The following is a 23,400-nucleotide window of genomic DNA, read 5'->3' as shown; positions in this document are numbered from 1 at the left end:
TGAAAAAAAATTGTTTTATAAGGGAAGTGAAAAAAAGGTTGATTCCATTGAAAATAAAATTGTGTGTCCTGAGAAATACCGAAGACCCACCATAAAAAATCCACTGTCAGTGCCTTAAAACAAATAACCAAACCCAACTTATCCCACTGACACACTGGTTCATAAAACTGAGTGTCAAGCCAAGTAAAAACTTCTCTCTGTTACTGATATGCAAATCTGCATGATGTACACAAAGTTCAAGTTATTGGTATCTCATTATTTTCCTTCTAAAGAATTATTTTAATCATTTTCAAAAGTTTTCATTCAATGAGAGGTCTATATTAGGATTTAATAAGCATGTTTTTTAAACAATTTGATGTATCTTACTGAATGTGCCATACCATCATTTACAAAGGAAAGGCCTGTATAGATGACAATACTAAATATATTCAGTTCATGCTTTTACACATACAGAAAAAAACAGTAAATAAATTAACTTTTAATGCAATCTCATTATCTCTTTTTACCAAACAAATTGCTATGCTATCTTTTTTCTTCATTTAATACTTCAATCACTGTCTGTACTTACTTTAATAACACATCATCTGTCAAATTTGGACTTACAATAAATCTCCAATCTTATCAACACACTCAGCTGATCTGCATTTTTTTGCAATGTCAGCTCATTTTGACAATTGCTAATTCATTTTTGTTGTCTGTTTTAAAATAATAAAACAGTGCAATTTATTACCAATCAAGTAGATGAGCAACCTTCTTGTTCATTAACTTTTTCAATAAAAATGGTGTTACTTGACTTGTCTCTGGACAAATGTTTTAGAAGATCTAGTCTTCATCCACCACTTCGTTCTTGATGATAATTTCACTCTATAACATTCAGACATTCTCTAAGAATCATCAATATTGGCATTGTTTACTTGTTCTCTCCAGTTTTGTATGAAAATTTCGAGTGTTCATCCTCTATTTCTACTTTGATGAACTTTTTCCCCCTGTCACTTTCGGAAATTCCATTGGAACTATTACTATCTGGAATACTTAATCTTTTCTCTCCAGTAATGTATTAAAACTCAAAATGTTCATACTCGACCTCTTCCTTGATGATAATTTCGTTTCCAAGACATTCAACCATTCCCTGAGAGTCATCACCATTATTCATGTTAACTTGTTCCTCTCCATTTGAGTGAGATAACTTAAAGTCTTCATCCTCAACCTCTTCCTTGATGATAATTTCGTTTCCATGACATTCAACCATTCCCTGAGAATCATCAATATTGTTTATATTAACTTGCTCCTCTACATTTGTGTGAGAAAAAATTAAATTTTCATCTTCAATTTCTTTCTTGATGAGAATTTCATTCCCATGACATTGAGAGATTTGCTGGGACTCATCAATATTGGAATTGTTTACTTGTTCCTTTCCAGTTTTGTATGAAAAATTATTGTCTTCATCTTCTGTTTCTCTTTTGATGAAAATTTGTCCTTCATAACATTCGTAATCTTTAGAAATTGCCTCAGACTCATCTATTGTGTTGTTTATTGGAGAGTTTAATACATGTATGTCAAGTTTATTGAGACAATATGAACCCTCAACATTATCCTCTTGTTTAATTATAAATTTCTCTCCATTCAATATAACACATTGACCCTGAAGCATTTTTGGGTCATCAACTTCCATCTTCACAATAACTTCTTCATCATTTCCTTGTAAATTTTTTTCTTTAGAAGGATTTGTATCATTGAAAACATCTGTTTGTTCCTGGGAGTTATTTTCATCTTCAACAATCTCTATTTCAGCCCTAGTGAAAATTAAAGAACCTTAGTGAGCATGCTCACATATCCCACATCCCCACATTGTCATTGGAGATATTAAATAAGTGTAACAAAAAAAATTGTATAAGAAAAAATATTGAATAATAATTTCCTGTCAATATGCACATCTACATAGTATGTCCTTCTTATCTACAAAATTTCATGAAATTCTGTTGTGTGGTTTCAGAAGAGTGGAGATGACAAACTGTTGCAGAAGTACATTGAAGCAAATAAGTTCAAAGGGGCGTAACTCCTAGAAAAAAAAATGAATCGTAATTTCCTGTCGATATGCACATCTACGTAGTATGTTCTTATTATCTACAAAGTTTCAGAAATTCTGTTGTGTGGTTTCAGAGGAGTTGAGATGACAAACTGTTGAAGTAGTACCTTAAAGCAAATAAGTTCAAAGGGTGTAACTCCTAGAAAAAAAATTGAATCGTAATTTCCTGTCGATATGCACATCTACATAGTATGTCCTTATTATCTAAAAAGGTTTCATGAAATTCTGTTGTGTGGTTTCAGAGGAGTTGAGATGACAAACTGTTGCAGTAGTACATTGAAGCAAATAAGTTCAAAGGGGCGTAACTCCTAGAAAAAAAATTGAATCGTAATTTCCTGTCGATATGCACAACTACATAATATGTCCTTTTTATCTAAAAAGGTTTCGTGAAATTCTGTTGTGTGGTTTGAGAGGAGTTGCGATGACAAACTGTTGCAGTAGTACATTGAAGCAAATAAGTTCAAAGGGGCATAACTCCTAGAAAAAAAATTGAATCGTAATTTCCTGTCGATATGCACAACTACATAATATGTCCTTTTTATCTAAAAAGGTTTCGTGAAATTCTGTTGTGTGGTTTGAGAGGAGTTGCGATGACATGAAACAGGACTGACGGACGGACGGACTGATGGACGGACGGACTGACGGACACACGGACTGACGGACGGACTGACTGACAGACGGACGGACTGATGGGTCAAAAAAATTATACCCTCCGCAACTCGTTGCGTGGGGTATAATAAAAGCAATACTACACATGCTACATATAAATTTTTATGCATTTTATCCAAAATGATATGCTTTGATCTGTAATAGTCAACATAAAAATTGAATTCTGACTAATTCTGCGGCTAAAACAGGACTGTTCAAATAGGGTATTGTAGTTTCTAAGAAGAAAGTCCAAATATAGGTAAAACTGTCAGTACTTCCAATAAGGAATACTTAATTTGGTCAAAACTGATAAAACCCAAATCTTTTAACAATGTCCAATATGCCATTAAACTAGAGATGAAAAATCACTTAGACCTGTTCCTGTCCTAAGAATATTAGCTTACTGATCATTTAACACATTTGTGAATCTCATTATAAATGTGCAAGTTATGTTTTTTAATGTTTTTTTTTAATATTGTATTTGTATTGTGTCATAGATCAAACTTATTTGTTCAGTGCATGTTTACTTTTTGTTTATATGTCTTTTCGATCGAATTAAATCACGGTGAAGGTTGGCGCCTGTTAAAACGTTTAAACAAACTGCATTTGTATGCACCTGTCCTAAGTCAGGAGCCTGTTGTTCATTAGTTGTCCTTTGCTGATGTGGTTCATAAGTGTTTCTTGTTTCTCATTTTTTATATAGATTAGACCGTTGGTTTTCCTGTTTGAATTGTTTTACACTAGTCATTTTGGGGCCATTAATAGCTTGCTGTTTGCTATGAGCCAAGGCTCAGTATTGACGCCGTACTTTGACCAATAATTGTTTACTTTTTAAACATTGTGACTTGGATGGAGAGTTGTCTCATTGGCACTCATATCACATCTTCTTATATATAATTATTTCTAAGTATGCTATTGTCAATAAATGTCATAAATATTGTAACTACACCATTCATTTATCCATTATAATTTGATTCCTAATGAAATACTTATTATCTTTTTCCAGATGTGTATTGCTTTGTACATCAATTAAATGTCCTGCCTCCAAATGAATCATTCCACAATGTACTAATATATAAAGAAAATTTCAAAAATATGACAAAGGTTGATGAATGCAAAGTACTTAATGCTTGGCCCCTTGCCAACAGTGCTATTTTTTAGCAAATATTTCTTAGATGGTGTTTTTAATAAACATATCTTTGCTGTCAATAGAAACAAAAAAGAACAAAATATTGCAACTAGAATAGTACATTTTTTATCATTTTTGTTGTTGATCATGTTGATTTCTTTAAGTCATTAACATGAATTCTGTATTGACTTATAAATGCAATAAAAGAGATTTATTTTATAGAAGAGACAAGTTTGAATTCTTATGCAAATAATTAGATTATGTAATTATTTGGTATGAATTCAAGTGTAGTCCATTGTATATTTAGCAGAAGAGAGGAATAGAATATAAACTGTTGACACAGAGATATGTTTAGTTTTGCTTTTTTTTGTATTTGTCAAAACGAGACAAAAACAACCAGTATTTTAATCTTTTGTAATTACCTGGTTTTTGATTTCCTCTTCCTTTTTGAATCTACATTGTATAAAGGAGTCAGTTTTTGTTTCAATTGTTGTAACAGCAAAGGAACTATGGGTGGACCCATTACAATAACTTCTTGCCCATTGGACCCCTTCAGTTTACTTTTTTCCAAAATAATTTCTGACTGAAAAACAAAATATAACTACAAAAAAGACATGTTCATATGGTAACATTTTTTTGTGAATTTCATTTTGACACCAGGAATAAGTTAATAAAAGATATATGTTCTATTTAGATATCAAGTTTGATTAAAACCTGAGTACAATGATTTTTTTTATGTATTATGGTAGCCACTACCAGCTTCGGTTAAATATGAATATGGCAGCCAATGAAAATTTTGACAACGGTAATTAATTTGGATCCGTATATCATACCTAGATTTTATTGAAATCCTAGCATAAAAAGATGTTTCCAAAAATCATAACTTATCCTTCATTAATTTTTTACAATCATTCCAGAATTGCTAGACATTGAATTGTCAAAATAAGACGAGGTTATTCAATAAATTGTCAAAAAACATGCACATCTTCAAATGAGTGTAATGCTAAACAATTTTGTAAAATTTCACTGCATTTTAAATGTTACTGAAAATCCTGAAGAAAACTGGTTCTCATAATAAACAAATATGAAATGTAGAGGATGAAACTCAAATAACTTTTTAAAATTAGTTATCGACACATACATGATGAAATATACTCATAGCCACATGTTCGTAAAAAAACCAAGGCATATTTCATGGAAGAACTGGTTCTGAAATTCAGGGTTCATCAAAGAAAGATCTCATTACAATTGTTAGTGACTGTAAAATTTCATTGTATTCAAAAACATACTGGAACAGAACTGGTGCTTACAACAAACTATTGACCATTTAAGAGTTACTGTGGATTCATTTATTTTCGTGGGTACCAATTTTCGTGGATTAAGGAAAACTTACATGTTCATGGATATTTAATTTCGTGGTTTTTGACAATGTCTGCATACATGCCTATAGTAAATTTGCCATTCGTTGAACTTTTAATTTCATGGTTAACATATATCCACAAAATCCACAAAAATTGGTATCCAACGAATAATAATGAATCCACAGTAATGATGATCTCATTTACAAACAGCTCTTAGATCTTTGATATAGGGACTCTAAAATAGCTAGGGATCTACTTGAAAACAAAATCACATGCACAGATGAGTTTAAATCATTCTAATTCCGATCCAATTATATTAATGTAAAAAAAAAATTCTTCAAAAAAAATCATTTTGTAGAAATTATCATTCTGGCTCAAAAACTAATAATTTCAGTAAAATGAATATTTTCTGTTTCATGTCCAATTTGTTTTTTGTCAAGATAAGAGATACTGCAGAATTTTTCTTTGAATAAAAATACAGGTATTTATCTATCTTACTTAGTCATACCTTTATATCATTCAGCAACTGAATCTCTAACATGGACTTCTTTGTCAAAATGCGACGCTTTAAATAATTCATATGCCAAGTAAGCTCATCTCTCTGTCCTATATACTTTGAAATTTGATTGCTTCTTTTTTGTGGTACTCCCATCAAAAGTTGATCTTTTATAAATTGACCTTTATTGTGATGATATATGACATGTTCGTATAATCTACCTGTTGTACAAAAAGTTTTATCACAAAAACGACAACGTAATAGATGATGGTTTGTATGTAATTGCTGCAGATGATCTTCTAAATTCCAAATAGTTGCAAATTTTTTATCACAATATTTACAATTTAAGTTGAAAATGGCATTTTTGGGGGGCAGATATTCTTGAGTGTGGTAAAAAAAATTAACACTACCACGTTTAAAAGTGGTATCTGGCATGTCTGTGGAATCATGCATTATATTTGCTCTCTCTTCTGTTTCTTTCCATTCTGCAAAAAGGAAAAACATGTTTTGTAGAATTATACCGACTCAAGTGTTTGATATTAGTTGTCAAAAGAACTTGATTACTTTTTTTAACATAAACATGTTAAGTATTACATTCACAAATGTTTTGCCTTCAATTCCATAGATTTCGATGTACAAATGCATTCTACCATACCCACCATCGAATCCCCCTCACAATAGTGAAGAAAATACTGCTCTTGAACTTTTAATCCATTAATTTCCAGATAGTTTCTAGTAAAATGGGAATTTTGGCAGTGTCCAGATAGAGCACAAACTAAAACCACAAAGCCAGTAGAAATCAGCATTTTCTGGTAGTGTTTCTCAATGCAATACATTAAATCAGAAAATCATATTTCACCTGACAGAAGTTTTAAATGTAACAAATTACACTTTCCTGAAGAACTAATATGAACATTTATTAGATATTGTTATATATAAACATTTGAACAAATTCTATTTCTTGTTTTATTTTAGCTAGATGTTTGTAAGACAGGTAGTTCTTAGTCATAAATACTTTATTGCAGTTTGAGGCCAGGAATAAGAAAAATTGCCTTTTAATAAATTCATAAATTATTAAGAAATGTTAGGTTGACCTTAGATGGATTTGGCTATAATCTTTTGTCAATTTTGGCCCATCATGCAAATTTGTGTTTGGATGTAAGTTTCTATTAAAAAAAAGAGAGAGAAAAGATACTAAGGGAAAATCTAATATCATGAGTCTAATAATATCTGACAACACAAGGATTGATGCATAGAACGTTGTTTTCATTATTATTTTCAGCTCACAAAATTTTGTGAAGAATGTATACTTCTGATAATCAAAGTAATCGAAATCACTGATGGAAGAGTTGTGGGCATGATGTCAAATCATATTCTCAGATATGGTGGTGAACAAAATAAATCAAAGCACTGTAAGCGCTGCAGGTAGTTAACCAAAAACCAAGGCAAACGTAATTATGAAAACTGTGGCAGTGTTGCTTCAATTTTTTTTTTCAGATTTGAAAGAACAAACATTAAACATTCGTATATTGTACATTTATGTTTATTTAATGAATTGATTATTAAGGCAAATTAATTAATATTTTATCAAGGTTTTCTAAAGCAACGCATATATCAATGTATATTTTTAATGGTGAGTCTGCAGTGGTACAAGTTTGCAATGATTGCAGGTGTTCTAGTTGGTAGTTAACGTTGGTACCAGTTGACTTTTAGTGGTACAAGTTGACGTAATTGTATGAATGGACTTGCTTCCCTGGAAGGAACACTGAGTTTGGGTTCTACAGTACAAAAGTTATGAGACACAAATCAGACAAATGTTTACTACTACAGGGATCAAAGGTGAGGTCTGACTGCCCTGACCATAGTAAATGTAAATGACCCCCACCTTCACCCCAAGTCCGTGATATCACTCCATACCAAGTTTGGAATAAAATGACAGGTGATTATAAAAGAGGGACGAAAGATACCAGAGGGACAGTAAAACTCATAGATCGAAAACAAACTGACAACTCCATGGCCAAAAATAAAAAGACAAACAGACAAATAATAGTACAGATGACACAACATAGAAACTGAAGACTAAGCAACACGAACCCCACCAAAAACTGGGGGTGATCTCAGGTTCTCCGGTCAAATAAAACAATTAGTCAAACATTCTTGGGCTTTACACTGCTTGAAAGATTTATATGTTTTCTTTAAAAAAGCCATAAATGAAAATTTTTATAGGCCCAGAAATAATTCAAAAAATAATTAAAGTAAATTCAATTTACCTAGACTCATTTTTTGCATCAATAAAATTTTATAATAAACAAGAAATAATTGTAACAGGATGCTGTTACGAAGTCTCCCAAACAAAGCTCCCATAATTCGTCATTCCCATGGTCGCCTGACATTGGGCAAAGTCAAGTACACATTGGTTTGGTCTAGTAAAGTGATCTGCATATGTCACATAATGTGACGCCTAGGAGATTGACCCTGTATATCATTCAAATTATTTTGAAATGACAAACAGGAATAAATATGGTTTAGGAGTGGGGACCGTTTACAAGTTCTCAAACAGGAGGGGGTGGGTTGACCCCAGGGACTCCCCCTATATTTCATTTGATTTGTTATATTGTCCCATACATGAATATATATGGTTTAGGAGTGGGGATTTCAACCGTTTACAAGTTCTCAAACAATAGGGGGTGGGGTGACCCCAGGGCTCCCCTATATTTCATTTGATTTGTTATATTGTCCCATACATTAATATATATGGTTTAGGGGTGGGGATCTCGACCGTTTCCAAGTTCTCAAACAAGAGGGGGTGGGGTGACCCCAGGGACTCCCCTATATTTCATTTGATTTGTTATATTGTCCCATATATTAATATATATGGTTTAGGGGTGGGAATCTCGACCGTTTCAAAGTTCTCAAACAGGAAGGGGTGGGGTGACCCCAGGGACTCCCCCTATATTTCATTTAATTTGTTATATTGTCCCATACATGAATATATATGGTTTAGGGGTGGGGATATAGACCGTTTACAAGTTCTGAAACAGAAGTGGGTGGGGTGACGCCAGGGATTCCCCCAAATTTTCATTTGACTTTGTTTTATTGTCCCATACAAGTATATATATGGTTTAGGGGTGGGGATCGCGACCGTTTACAAGATAAAAGAACATTTTCAAATTGAAGGGGAGTGTTATGACCCCCAGGGACTCACCCTATATTTTATTTGATTTGTTTCATTGTCCTGTTCTCATTACTGAAGACCACGCGTGTCTATCATTTACTGTTTTCGAGTATAAATAGTCATTTGAAAATAAAATCCCATAGGGTTCTACAGTAAACCCCTCCCTTCTTTAGGCCCTCAAAATACCCCTAAATAGTTCCCAATGCACAGACGAAAGATTGATGACTCCGCTAGACATGTTAGTCTTACATTTTATGAAACCCTAAGTTAATCTGACATGTCTCTGGGACGAGTTATTCCGCATTTTTTAAAACAGCGACCTGATTGGTCGACATTGATTACGTCATTTCCGGTTTTTCATTCATAAAATAACAACAAGTTCAGTGATAAACGGAATAATTTAATAAAAGAAAGGAATTTAAATGTGCATACATTTAATTGAAATCAATTAAATAATCACAATCTTCTTAAACTAAAAGAATATCATGATTAAGAGTACTTTCGCTTAATCGGACTTTATATCATCAGAATCAAACGAACTTACGTTTTGTGTAAGTTAAAATTACCGCCAACTTAGACTACATGTGTACTATATATAACTTTATTCCCTCTATCATAGAGATTTGGTGTACATGAACAATATTCCTGCGCATTTTGCCATTTGGGAAATATAAACGACTTGTAATTACAGATTTTCGGCGATGAAATATTTCATACAATTGTTCTTTGCCATCTTAGCCAAAAGCACAGGGGATAATAAACTACGTACGGATTTCTATTGAGCACTATTTCCTATGTGCAACTTCAAATATTATGCGTCGTTCGACGATCATTTAAGGTTATTCTGGTCATATTTTTTGTATTCCAGAATTAAAAGAATGAAAAAAATGTCCAATTAGTTATAAATAACATATTAGCCTGCTAGATTACAACAATGGCACTTTTTTCAGCATTCGTTAGGAAGAACACAAATCTAGGGTGCTAGCATAAGGCAGCTTAACTGCCTAAAAATTGATATAACACTATTGCATTATCTAGAAAGATTTTTTTTTTTTTTTCAGATGATAATAAGCTTGTCTCCCTGAATTCACTTGTAAACAGTTGCTTTTGATAGTATTTTTATGTTCAAACATAGGTATACTTTTTATCTAACTAATCTTAGGTGCATTTATTAATTTTTTATAAAAATTATATGACACTGAACATGAATTGTTTAAAGGGTTAATTTTATTTCCATAATCTTACTATACAGATTATATTATATTGCCCTAAGATAGAAAATTTCTCAATCTTGATGCTTATTCTTTCAATATTTCAATTTTAGAATGTGCAACAATTTTTAATTTCTTTTTATTTCTAAACATTTTTTAGTTTAATAATTTTGACATGGATGGAAAGAATCTTCTTAAGGTGTAGCATATATATATTGTGTTTTTTTAAGTTTGACTCAAATAATTTCCAGAAAGAGGCATTGAAAAAACACTTTTGCTAATCATGACAGTTGTCAATCATATCGGTATTATATCAGTACTCTTATTTGCCTAAGGAAAGAAATGGAATAATAGTATTTGAAAAAAGTGCATGAACTATATGCAGTGTATACCGGTACATAAAATTAAGCAACTGTTTGACCTCTTGTTTCTTAATGAAGGACAAATAATTACATTAATAATGATTCATATGGTGTATGAGCTCTCTGCAAATCATAAAACACATTATTAGTGTAATGATATGTCTTCAATTCAGAATTCTGCATCATCCTAAAATCTGGAGTGATCACATAGATCCAACATGACTGGTTCAGTTTGATAAATGCAACACAAATTGTAAAAGTAAAGTAAGGATTTGAATAAAATATACTGGCCGTACAGTGACCTATAACTGCTTACATCCACATCATTTGAACTCTTGATAATTGTCCCATTGGAAATCATACCGCATCTTCTTAGTTTAATATTGTTCAAATAAAATAGTGAGATTAGACAATATGTTTAGAACATTTTATCACCTATTAAAGGGGCAATAGCTAAGAATTTATAAAAAAAAACAAAATATCACTTTTTTTTGTTTCAAACATTAATAAAGTGGAATTGTGAAATAATTTTTCTCTATAAGCAGTAACTTTGGTTCAATTTTTTGCAAAGTAAGCTCAAAAACATCTCTGATGTATTATGGGCTTGCAACTCTATAATTCAACTCATTTGAATCCTGATTCATGAGAACTTATGTTTGACCCCTTAACTGCTCATGTGCTAAGCATTTAATGTTATTAAAAAGAAAAGAATCTCAACATTGAAAAGTGAAAAAAGGCGACCACAGGGAACAACCCTGACATTGAAAGATTCTGCCTACAAAAAAATCTTTCGTATACAGGTAAACCAATGTTTTACATTTTATTTAATCTATGACATGAAACCACACAGACCTAGAAAAATTGTGATTAACTATTGCATGTGTTTGATTGTGTATTTATATTTATATTCATGTTTACATCAGGTCATATGACCTACTGAATTCTTAGGAGATTATCTTGATGGTTAATTAGATGGCATAAATACACACGAAAGGTTGATATGAGCATGATGTAAATTGTTTCTTTAGGACATTTTGTAATTTGGATAGACGTTTTTAATTAGTATGTTATTAAAGAAAATATGAGAAATTGAGTCAAATCAGTGAACATAAGTTTGACAGCTTATGCACCTTTTAACCAGAATATATTTTAAAAATATATGCGATTTGAAATGTTTTCTAGAACTCAATATGTGATTTGTAAATGTAACCAAACTAACTACCTGTAAAAGTTGGTATTGCAATTTCCATGATTTCATCACTTGACCTTTCCACAAAAGGGTCTACTCTTTCAAATTGGCACTTGGTATTTACATTCCTCCATGATCCTCAAAAAAAGGAGAAATCATTATATCAAATGAGTGTTAACAAAAGGAATGATATGATTCTTAATGTTATAAAAGTCATATATACATGTATAATGTATATACATCATTTACATGTATGACATATATAATAAAATAATATTGATATGAATGCAAGGTTATTTTAGGTTTCATAAAGAGTAAGAATTGGATATTGATTGATATCATATCAAGTTATTTAATTAAATATAATAATAAACACAGGCTTGTCTATCATTATTATTTACATTAAATAACTGTTGATATGAAGCAATACTGTAAATTCAGAAATTATTGCGTGCATTAATTATTGCAATTTTTCAAGAATGGACAAAAATTTGAGTTTTTATTATTGCGATTTCGAAAAAAAATGTGCATACAGGTCTATATTTTGGTTATCAGAATGCAAGGTCTCATTATTGCGATACTCGCCCAGTCGCATTATTCGCATTAATAAAAACCTCACAATAATTTCTGAATTTACAGTATCCAATTCTCACACGTTGTTTAACCTATTTCTCTTATGATTTCTGAGTTATAAAAAACATTCTCTTTGTGTTAAATATAAAATTCCACTACTCATTGATCTAGTCTTTTGCACATACCAGTATGATGTCAAATGTCCTGTTCAGGCCTCAAACATTAACATCAGTTATTTCAAAACTTTTTGCAAGTTTCAGAATGTAATACACTTGACAAAAAGAATATGTTAGGGTGAAAAGTGTGAGTGTTTAGTATATTATTATTGAAGAAATCACATACATGTATCTCTGTTGTCATGGTGAAATGACCAGGCGAATAGACAATGGAAATGTCTCAATATTGTTTCATGATACTGGATAAGCCAGTCATATCACAACACTTGATCGTGAAAGTTTCTATATCACGATCAATTGTTGTGATATGATTCAAGTAACTGCTAGAATGAACTTTAGATCCCAGAATTTCAATCTTGTGCCAGTCATCCTGAAAGGGGCATTATTCTGACAAAGTAATTATTTTCAATGACTTATTTATCTGCAATTTTTTTTTTTCATATTAGTCAAGTAAAGCCTTTCTTCATGGGCTTTAGCTAGGGTTGTAACACAGTACATGATGTATTGTGGCAAGTAGATGGTATACCTTGCTTTTTAACTGTCCTGAAGGATGATGATATTACTTCTCTGAAGGTTGTGGCTTGTTATCTATTTTAGCATGAAGAGATATTTGTTGTATCACACTGCACAAATAGTGATAGGAAGAATAGGTTAATTTGATTGGCTTTTCTTGTTTACATGTATATTGTTTTGAAAAAAATGACATGATTATTATGCTGCTTCTATATATGTCTATTTTGCTTTGACTGTACCATGTGTACTGCTGTTTTTGTCTTAGTGATGTACAAACCACATTTCCTTTATTCCTATGTCATGTATATATGTTGCATGTAGTTTTTTGTTTATTGTTTTGTCCAGTCTCTATCCTGCTATCAATGCATGCAATGATTAAATGTCTTTAACATATCTGAGTCTTGTTAAAGATACATTGAACAGGTAAGAAATTTAATAACACTGTAACCATGTATGTTGGCCAGCTACAATGTACATGTAAAAATGTGAAAAAAAATAGAGTTCATGTACATACCTGTGAAGGTAGTTCCAGAAGGAATAACAGGTTTTAGAACTGTACTCGGTGGTTGCAATTTATTTAAAAAGGCTGTGGTTTTAAGCTCTGGTATTGGATCCATGTTGTTGTGTAGATCTTTATTCATATCACTCAAGTGTTTCAGAGAATTGCTGCATGTACTGCTATCTTGTACACCTACAAATGTATTTCAATACAGTATTTTTTTTTAAAGAGAACTACACAATTAATCCTCCTGGAAATTTTGAACAGATTACAAATGTTACATACTGGAAACATGGATTTTTAGCAATTTGTTATTTTTGTGATTCATATATATATATATACAAGTCTAAATTGAAAACAACGTTCAAACCTATGATTGCGTTGGATAAAAACACAATTTTATACGTGTGCATGCAAAACAAATTTCTTGGTAGAGGGGTTTAAATACAGCACAAACAACATTTTCCAAAAGACCAAAAGAGTGAAAAAGTATATTTTAACAAAACGCATTTGACTAGCAGGTCGAACAACTAATGTTCTTAAACCCTGCTGACTGATATATACGCATATACAGGTACTTTACATGCTGGGGTTAAATCACATCAAACAAGAAGTGTGCCTTCACTTCAATATCCTTGATCATTTGATTTGTTCATATTACATGTATTATTTTGCACAGGGGTATATTTTTGTGCATATTATGTGATTGCAAAATAACCACCAGACAATATTCCATGTTTGCATGCGCAGCTTTTAAATACTAGATCAAAAGAAATTTAAGAGAGAGAAAAAATATATCTAACGAAAAAGGCCTTTATAAGCCAAATCTTCAGTACTTCAGTATCTAAAAACCTTGCTGATACACAATTATAATGTTTTATCAACTAATATATATAACATAATCTAATTAGATCATAATATACAGTGGAATCCCCTGTCTCAGCTCGGCCGGTTTTATTGCACATTACCATATTTTGTCATATCTACAATGTTACATAAATAGAATCTTTCGTGTAACTGTTTTAGTCTTCTGAAGGGACAAACAAACAAATATTTTATTGCTAATCACAGCGCCTACAACATGCACAAGGAGCAGAATAATCAACATTAATTTCGTACTAATGATTACAAGTGATTCAATATGATTAAGACACAATGTTATAGTTTGAAGCAAGTTCAATGAAAAGAAAACATTTATTAAGACAAGCAGAAGAACACAACAAGCACAGTAGTTATTGCTATAAAATAATATAACTGGGTAAAGGGGGGGGGATCACTGTTCATTACAACATCTACAACTATTTATCATTTGAGGAAACTTTCCTATGAGTAAGTTTTCCATTAAATCTTCAAGTTTCTGGAGTATGAAAATATCTTCAGAAGACATAAGCCAAATAAATTGTGATTTAATATCTAAACTACTAAAATTTTTAAACCGTTATTTTATTTCATTTACAAAGTTAAGAGGAATATTTGAAAGTTTATGGCACTGAAGAAGAAAATTAATTTCATCCTCAACCTCAGTACCACACAATTTACAGATACGTTCTGATACTGTCAGATTTTTGTACCTTCCCCTCTCAATCTCCAAATTGTGAGTACTGATACGGAATTTTGTTAAGTAATTTCTGTATTTTAAAATTTCCCTGTAAAAGGTAATTTTCTAAGCAAAATCTGCTTTTAAAAAGTCTGTAAGTTCTAAGCTTGTTCCCATATAGTTTATTGCCTCTGAAATCATTATTAACATGATTAAGCTCAGTATGCCATGTTAAATTATATTTTGATTGCATCTTTTTGAATAGTTTTTGAACTTTGTTTTTAAATTAAGTACATAATTTTCATTGATGCTAAAGTATTTAAATAAAGTTTGAATACTTGTATACCAGCTCTTTTTCTGCTCATCATGTAGAGACTTTGAGAGGTTGAAAGCTTCTTTTGATAATAAATCATCAGATTTTTTTAAACGTATATAGTATTTAAACATATTCAATAAAATCTCCAAAAATAGTGGGTATCTGCCCAGTTCACCCATAACTCAGTATTTGTTGCTTTTTTACTTACTCCAAGTATAAATTTACAAAAGCTTAAATGAGCCTTCTCGACAGAAAAGATTAAACAGATAAAAATTAATAAGTTCAAGCATAAATTTATAATTGCATCCTATGATTAACCATATTTAACCATTTTCCATAAACATTATGACATTATTAGAAAAAAAAGGTTTTATTTTATGGCAAATTTTTTCAAACTGAAAAAAACTTTTGCTCCACATCCTTGGCAGTCTGTTTGGTTCAAACTGAACTTCTTTTTATAAAATCCTTCCTTAATTCAAAATTAACTGTTTTAAAAAGGCGTGTGCGAAATCACTGGACATATGAAGACATACCAAAACAGGGATTTCCCTAATTTTGGACACACATTACACATTGCTTGTCGATACTTTTATTTTGGCATTACATAAGTCATGTCTTATTTGACTGTCCATGACGTTAAAACACTAAATCTCTGGGATGTGTTTTAGCTGATTTAAGACTGATGCATGATTTTTTATTATTAATTGTTTTTGGCTTTTAACTAGCTTTCAGAACCTGCGAGTACTCTCAAATCATACTGTCTTGTTAATTTGACCTGTTGATACAATATTATTAATTTTGTATTTACATTGTGTCATAGATCAAATTTATTCGTTCAGTGTATGTTTACTTGTTTTTGCTAATATGTCTTTTGATTGAGTTAAGCCATTTCAATTGATATTTTATAGTGTGTCTTTCTATGTTGTGATGTTACACTATTATTTCAGGATAGGGTGAAGGTTGGCGCCTGTTAAAATGTTTTAGACCGTTGGTTATCCTGTTTGAATGGTTTTACACTAGTCATTTTTGGGGCCCTTTATAGCTTGCTGTTCAGTGTGAGCCAAGGCTCCGTGTTGAAGGCCGTACTTTGACCTATAATGGTTTACTTTTTACAAATTGTGCCTTGGATGGAGAGTTGTCTCATTGGCACTCATACCACATCTTCTTATATCTAAGTTCAGGTGATCCCATATCATCATGATCATTAATATTTGCCCACTGGGAAATTAAATGAACTTTTCAGTTTTGAAAGAACACAACTTCAAATATCACTTGCAAAACCATTTTTTTTCATTATACAAAAGTTTTATTTTGATTAGGTTCACATATAACAGTACAAACATTATAAGCTCTTGAGATCTTCTTACCATACACCATATCAGTGTCTAAATATCAGTATTTAGTCTAATCCAGAAAAAAAAACAGTCACTTCCTGTTTGGGTCATGGGTTGCAAAAACAAAGTTAATCAGTAACAAGCTAAAGAAGGAAAAAGGTTAGAAAGCGAACATTTTGAAAATTTGATTATGATACACTTTTTTGAAACACACATTCAAGTATAAAAATGCTTTGTTGAAGTGTTAACATCGTTTAACCATGCCTGTAGCAGTTTAGGAAAAGTTTTATGCATTATACATTGTTTAAACAGGCCCCCAGATAGCTTTAACTGGATGAAAAAGTTGTGTAATTTCTGAACTTATCCGGATGGGAATAAATAGCGCTATTTAGTCCAATCCGGAAAAAAACAGTCACTTAGACAACTTCCTGTTTTGGTCATCTGGCACCAAAACAAAGGTCATCAGTAACGAGCTAAGGGAGGAAAAAATTTAGAAAGTGAACACTTTGAAACTTTGATAGATTATGATCCACTTTTTCGAAACTCAAATTAAAGTAAAAAAAATATTTTGTTTGAAGTGTTTACGATGGTTTAAACAGGTCTCTTCAAAAAGTATTATGTATGATACTTTGTTTAAACAGGGTCCCAGATAGCTTCAACTGGATGAAAAAGTTGTGTAATTTTAGAGAATGCTAGTCAATTCGTTCCAAGTCCAATTCGTTCCAAGCCAATTCATTCCAAATTTGGTCAATTCATTCCAACTGATTTTGTTCATTATTACTGGGACTAAATCATTTGTTACTGGTTTTTTTTTAATGTACATGTATATATGTCTCCCTATATTATAGTATTTGTACAGATCAGTGTCCAGTGCAAAAGTAATTTTCACTTCCAATGTTTTGCAGTATATTTCATATAAAACGATGTTTTTCAATAGATTTTTTTTTTTTAAAAAACACCGAATCGTGTGAAGTATATTTTTTTATTTAGTTATACATTTTTCTTCGGTTGTCTTTGTGTTTCCTGATGTGAACCTGTATTATAATTTGAAATTATCTGTCTTATGCATTAACTTAAGAACGATGGCAATTTAAACAACACAAGAAGATTCCATGATGGAATGTAAAATTATTTGGAATTTTAAGCCTTTATAATATTTAAGTTTCAAAATTTAATTTTTATAGGTTTTAATGAAGTTGACCTAGGGAAAAAAAAATGAGAATTATGACCCAAGCTGAGTACAGGTTAATTTATTCTTTTGATGAATGCATAACAGACTTTTATGCGCATTGTGATAAAATACACAATTATGATACAATAATTATTTCTTGGAAAATAAAACTAGTTAATTTTGTATTCTAATACATTGTGTCATAGATCAAATTTAATTGTTCAGTGTACATGTGTATGTTCACTTGTTTTTGTTAATACATGTATGTCTTTTGATTGAGTTAAGCCATTTCAATTGATATTTTATAGTGTGTTTTTCTATGTTGTGATGTAACACTATTGTTTCAGGTAGGGTGAAGGTTGGCGCCTATTAAAACGTTTAAACCCGCTGCATTTGTTTGCACCTGTCCTAAGTCAGGAACCTGATGTTCAGTGGTTGTGTTTGTTGATGTGGTTCATAAGTGTTTCTCGTTTTTTATATACATTTTCTGTAGATTAGACCGTTGGTTTTCCTGTTTGAATTGTTTTACACTAGTAATTTTGGGGCCCTTTATACAGTCAGGGGGTACTACTTAAACAAGTGATTTCATTATCACCTATTTCAGAGATTTGATAAATTCAGTAATCAATATTAGGTGATTTTGGTGTTTCCTTTGATCTTCATATGCTAATTTCATTGATTTTCCATATTTTGACAAACTTCTCTTTAATTTTCCTACAGAGATCAATTATCCCTTTTTCTTTGTATATTAATTTCACCAGTGTGCTTGGGCAGTAAGTTAGTGCGCTAAAGCTTTTAAAAATACCCTTGGGAATTTTTCTGTAATCAAATATTCATTAACTACTCTTACTATCAGAAAAGGTCAACAATATTATGTAACCTGATTGGTTTTCTTTCAAGTTAGAATGATCTACTTCAAGGTTATGTACTGATCTACAAATTATTCCAGTTTTTGCATATTTTAAATTAACTGTAAAAACTGACAAGCTTATCAAGCAAAAGATAATTTCTGCATGTACATAGTTGTTTTTCAATGGAATTCTTGTCTTTTTACATTTGTTTTACAAAATGTTTAACCAATAAAAAAATCAAACTTGTGGGAAAAATATCAAGAAAATGTTATAAACACTTATTGAAGTGATTACATTTTAACTTCTCAAATTACTTGTTTCAGTGATTTTAAAAAGTCTGTGTTTATTTTTGTGAAAATTTTTAATATTTCACAGCCAAAATCACTTGAAGAAGTGATTCTGAAATCACTTATTTAAGTAGTACCAGTGACTGTTATAGCTTGCTGTTCTGTGTGAGCCAAGGCTCCGTGTTGAAGGCTGTTCTTTGACCTATAATGGTTTACTTTTACAAATTGTGACTTCGACGGAGAGTTGTCTCATTGGCACTCTACCATATCTTCTTACATCTATAGTTAGTATTTTTTTTATATTAAGCTGTCATGAAATATCTACTTAGATAAATAGCATAATCGGTCAATATATCATTTCCAGAATAAACCATAAAAATAAATTCTAAATAAATATTTATATATATACATTTTATAAATCATGTTTAAGTATAGCACTTAACATGCTAAAATAAATGTTATAAGGTAATTTTAATAGTGCATATGGTTAAACAATGTTCCTTTTAGAAAGTTGAAACGGATTGACCAAGCAACTTGGCACGAACTGGTTGGTACGAATCAGAGTTGTAACGAATCATCCAGATAAAACGACCATTTCAGAACTTACCCGGAATGGAATAAATAGCGATAAGGTGTATTGACAGTGAATAGTATTGTCACTCAACAAGGTTGAAAATACGGATCTCCTGTAGTTGGTGATCGCAATACTGGTAGACCAGTATTGTCCACAATACTGGTATAAAAATTTTGTACCAGTATTGTAACATTTTTTTTAAAAACAGCAATACTGGTACATTACTGATATACCAGTATTGTAGTTGTATTGTTCACTATACTTTAAGGTGTATAATGAAAAAAAGAATTTTAAGCAGAATTAGATATTGAAGATCAAAGGGAGATTAAATTATCTCAAAAAGGTTATAGAGGATAATTGTGAATTCAATTAACAACCAGTTAAAAATAATTACTATACTTGTACAAATAAACAAAAGATTATTGTAATATTAACTCATCTTATTCAAACAATTGTTAATTATATAAATAATTGCTAATAATTTTATCATATTTCTATATTTTATTTAATTCAATTTAGATAAAATAAAATAAAAGCTTTATTATCTGAGTTATTATTTAATAAATTCAAGCAAATTATAACACTATGACACTGTAAATTCAGCATTAACATGTATGCCATCGTATATTTTGTACAGATATTTTAATACATAGATATAAGAAGATGTGGTATGAGTGCCAATGAGACAACTCTCCATCCAAGTCAAAATTTATAAAAGTAAACCATTATAGGTCACAGTACGGTCTTCAACACGGAGCCTTGGCTCACACCAAACAGTAAGCTATAAAGGGCCCCAAAAAATTACTAGTGTAAAACCATTCAAACGGGAAAACCAACGGTCTAATCTATATAAAAAACGAGAAACGAGAAACACTGTTTATACATGTATACTAAGATTCTAAGCATTTGTTTGTCTTTATTTTTTTATCAATCTTTCACAATAAGCATGATAAAAGATATTAATATCCATTAAACATAAAATGTTGCTTAATAGGGGAACCTGATTATAATCAAATTAACTAGTTTGTCTACATGAATGTTAAGGGTAGTTTAAGCAGTTGATTCAGAACCATCATGACCACTGGCAATACAATTTGTAGCAGATACAATGTATATCTACTGGTACAAATACTCAAATTCTGAATACTAGACAGGCACTCCTACAGTAATAGAGCCGTACAGGTGCTATCTAAACAAGCTTGTAATCTAGTAAGCGTAAGAGAAAGTCCACAGACTGAATACATAAATATCAATATAGGAAGTGGGGGTTGCAGAAATGCCATCTGAAGAAGAAATAACAATACCAATGATGATGATACAGAAGCTATAACAGCATTAATGTCAATATAAAATTCACTAAAATATACTATTGAGTCTTGGAAAGAGAGAGCTGGAAGAAATCATAGAAGACAGTAACGAGTTTGTTAAAATGCTGAGACAGTACGGTTCCCTTAAGAAAAAAACATCAGAAGATTTAAAACTTTCTTTGATTACAATCACAGTGTACCATCAATGGCATCATCAGTTAAACATACAATCATTCCATATAAAATTGTCATGTCATATGTTAATATCATTATGCATATATATGTGACACCTTTAATAAAAGATTAATTACCTATATGTATTGTTTATTTGAAAAAAACACAATACTGGTACAATACTGGAATACAATACTGGTACAAAATTTTTATACTAGTATTGTGCACAATACTAGTATACCAGTATTGCATCACCAACTACAGGAGATCCGAAAATACTGAATTTAACCCATAAAGAGTCTGTGTCTCTCAACTGGATCCACATGTTAAATTTCAAATGATAAACATTATGAAATAAGTTCAGGATGCATGTATCATTTACTTACATATATGTAAATTTAAACAATACTTGAAAAGTCGATTGATACGATTCGTTTTCTGCAGGGACTTGAATGATCAGGGACAGATACGATTACTTCTCGGCAATTTTACAAACTCGATAAATGGCAAACTCGGCACAGTACAAACTCGGCACATAAATGGAAATTGTTCTTATTCATGTATTTGATAGACATTGGGTTCGATTACGTTGGATTGACTATCCAGGTCGTATGTCGCAAAACTAATACACAAATTAAACTGAACCTGTAGCTACCATGACGATATAACTAGTAAGTACTAGAAATAAAAGGCAAATAATTTGGAATGCAGGGTCAAAATGTGTCTATGTTACTACAGCCAGGAAACTAGCTAATGTAGCTGTTGGTCGGATACTGGCTCTCAAGAAAAAAAATATCAGAAAGAACACGCGCTAATCTAAGGTCAATAAATGACACAATCTCTCTGTACTATTGTGTTTCCTCTTATGGTACACCGTTGCTCTGAGTAATTTCTTTGATACATACTCTAAAAAATATATTCTTTGATACATACTCTAAAAAATATATCAGAATAAACTTTAATGATACTTCAATTTGATTTTTGATTATTAGATAAGATATGCTGGTCCTTATAAATGTTGTAATGCAGTGCTCATTGACCATTATGATAGCTAAAAGTTTGGCAAGTAGTATTGATCCTCTGTTAGCTATACTTACCTCTTTAAGCTATTTCTAGAATATTCTACCGCCCCGCCCCACATGGTCCTGATGTACCCTGACAAGATCCGTCTGTGAATGCCACTACTGTCGAGCCTTTGCTGTCTCCTAGTAGGTCCTTTACAACCTTAATTGTTTACTAGCGACAGTTTGCTCAGCTGTTCTGCTCTTTGAACTACATAGTCGACTCCAGTAGCTTGGTGCTCTCATCAGCGCAAGCTTTATATGTGTACGCTGGTTCTATAAGTGTGATCTCAACCTTTAAAGCTTTGGACGTGTCTATGAATGGGTTTATAGCCGTACCAAATGGAGACTCTTGTTGTTCATAAGTATCGTTGTTGCTTAGATACTGTTTCGGTTGTTGTTTAATTGGTTCTGCTTTGTCACAGTCTTAGATTAAATTTTTGCCAATCTTCGTACTGAGGTTTATTCTAATCAAAGGTCGATAGGTTGCCGTATATTGGCTTCGACTTCCATTGCCTCTGTACTTGATGTTCTTGGTGAGACATAGTGACAAGTCCTTTCTTTGTACAGCTTCGAGTTTTTTCATATTGTCGCCAGAAGTTAATTGCCATACTGATAAAATTGAGAATGGAAATGGGGAATATGTCAAACAGACAACAACCCGACCAAAGAGCAGACAACAGCCGAAGGCCACCTATGGGTCTTCAACACAGCAACAAAATCCCGCACCCGGAGGTGGTCCTCAGCTGGCCCCTAAACAAAATTGTGCACTAGTTCAGTGAAAATGGACATCACACTAAAATCCAAAACATATAAATGAACTAAAATTAAAAAACATACAAGACTAACAAAGGCCAGAAGCTCCTGACTTGGGACAGGCGCAAAAAATGCGTTTGAATTAAACATGTTTTGTGGGATCTCAACCCTCCCCCTATACCTCTAGCCAATGTAGAATAAAGAAACACATAGCAATACGCACAGTAAAAATTCAGTTCAAAAGAAGTCCGAGTCCGATGTCAGAATAGGTAACAAAAGAAACTAAGCAAAATGACAATGATACATAAATGAACAAAGGACTACTATATAGCAGTTACTGACATATGCCAGCTCCAGACCTCAATTAAACTGATTGAAAGATTATGTCTTCATCATTTGAAAATCAAGTACAATCCCTCCCGTTAGGGGTTTAGTATCATACCATCATAAAATATATGAAAGAACATAACCCGTATCAAGCCAACAACTGGTTTTAGAATAAATGTGCTTATATCCGATGCAAAGACCATATGAGTGATTCAATATTAATACCAAAATATGCAATCCTTAATGACTTGACAACAGTATCGTCACTATATCCTTTCCGAATAAGT

General features: G+C 31.7%; 1 protein-coding gene across 1 annotated transcript; it reads right to left on the bottom strand.

Annotated features, from left to right (window-relative positions):
* Window positions 1–466: 466 nt before the first annotated feature.
* LOC127705063 (uncharacterized) lies at window positions 467–21,421 on the bottom strand. Its single transcript, XM_052209338.1, has 6 exons — window positions 21,356–21,421; window positions 13,434–13,610; window positions 11,691–11,795; window positions 5,733–6,205; window positions 4,286–4,446; window positions 467–1,793 (listed from the first exon to the last, which is right to left on the bottom strand). Exons 2-6 carry the CDS (start codon window positions 13,558–13,560, stop codon window positions 1,058–1,060), a joined length of 1,602 nt encoding a protein of 533 aa, XP_052065298.1. The 5' UTR covers window positions 13,561–13,610; window positions 21,356–21,421; the 3' UTR covers window positions 467–1,057.
* Between the last annotated feature and the right edge of the window lie 1,979 nt (window positions 21,422–23,400).

This window comes from Mytilus californianus, unplaced genomic scaffold (genome assembly GCF_021869535.1).
Source record: "Mytilus californianus isolate M0D057914Y unplaced genomic scaffold, xbMytCali1.0.p SCAF_6, whole genome shotgun sequence".
Lineage (NCBI taxonomy): Eukaryota > Metazoa > Mollusca > Bivalvia > Mytilida > Mytilidae > Mytilus > Mytilus californianus.
The sequence above is the reverse complement of the archived record's forward strand: the minus strand, read 5'-3'. Positions and strand labels throughout refer to the sequence as shown.

Excerpts from the sequence above, each read along its gene's own strand:
- LOC127705063 (XM_052209338.1), bottom strand. The coding sequence starts at position 13,560 with ATGAATAAAGATCTACACAACAACATGGATCCAATACCAGAGCTTAAA. Across the intron at positions 6,206-11,690 it reads TGCAATACCAACTTTTACAG|AATGGAAAGAAACAGAAGAG; the intron begins GTAGTTAGTTTG and ends TCCTTTTTGCAG. Across the intron at positions 4,447-5,732 it reads AGTTGCTGAATGATATAAAG|TCAGAAATTATTTTGGAAAA; the intron begins GTATGACTAAGT and ends TTTGTTTTTCAG.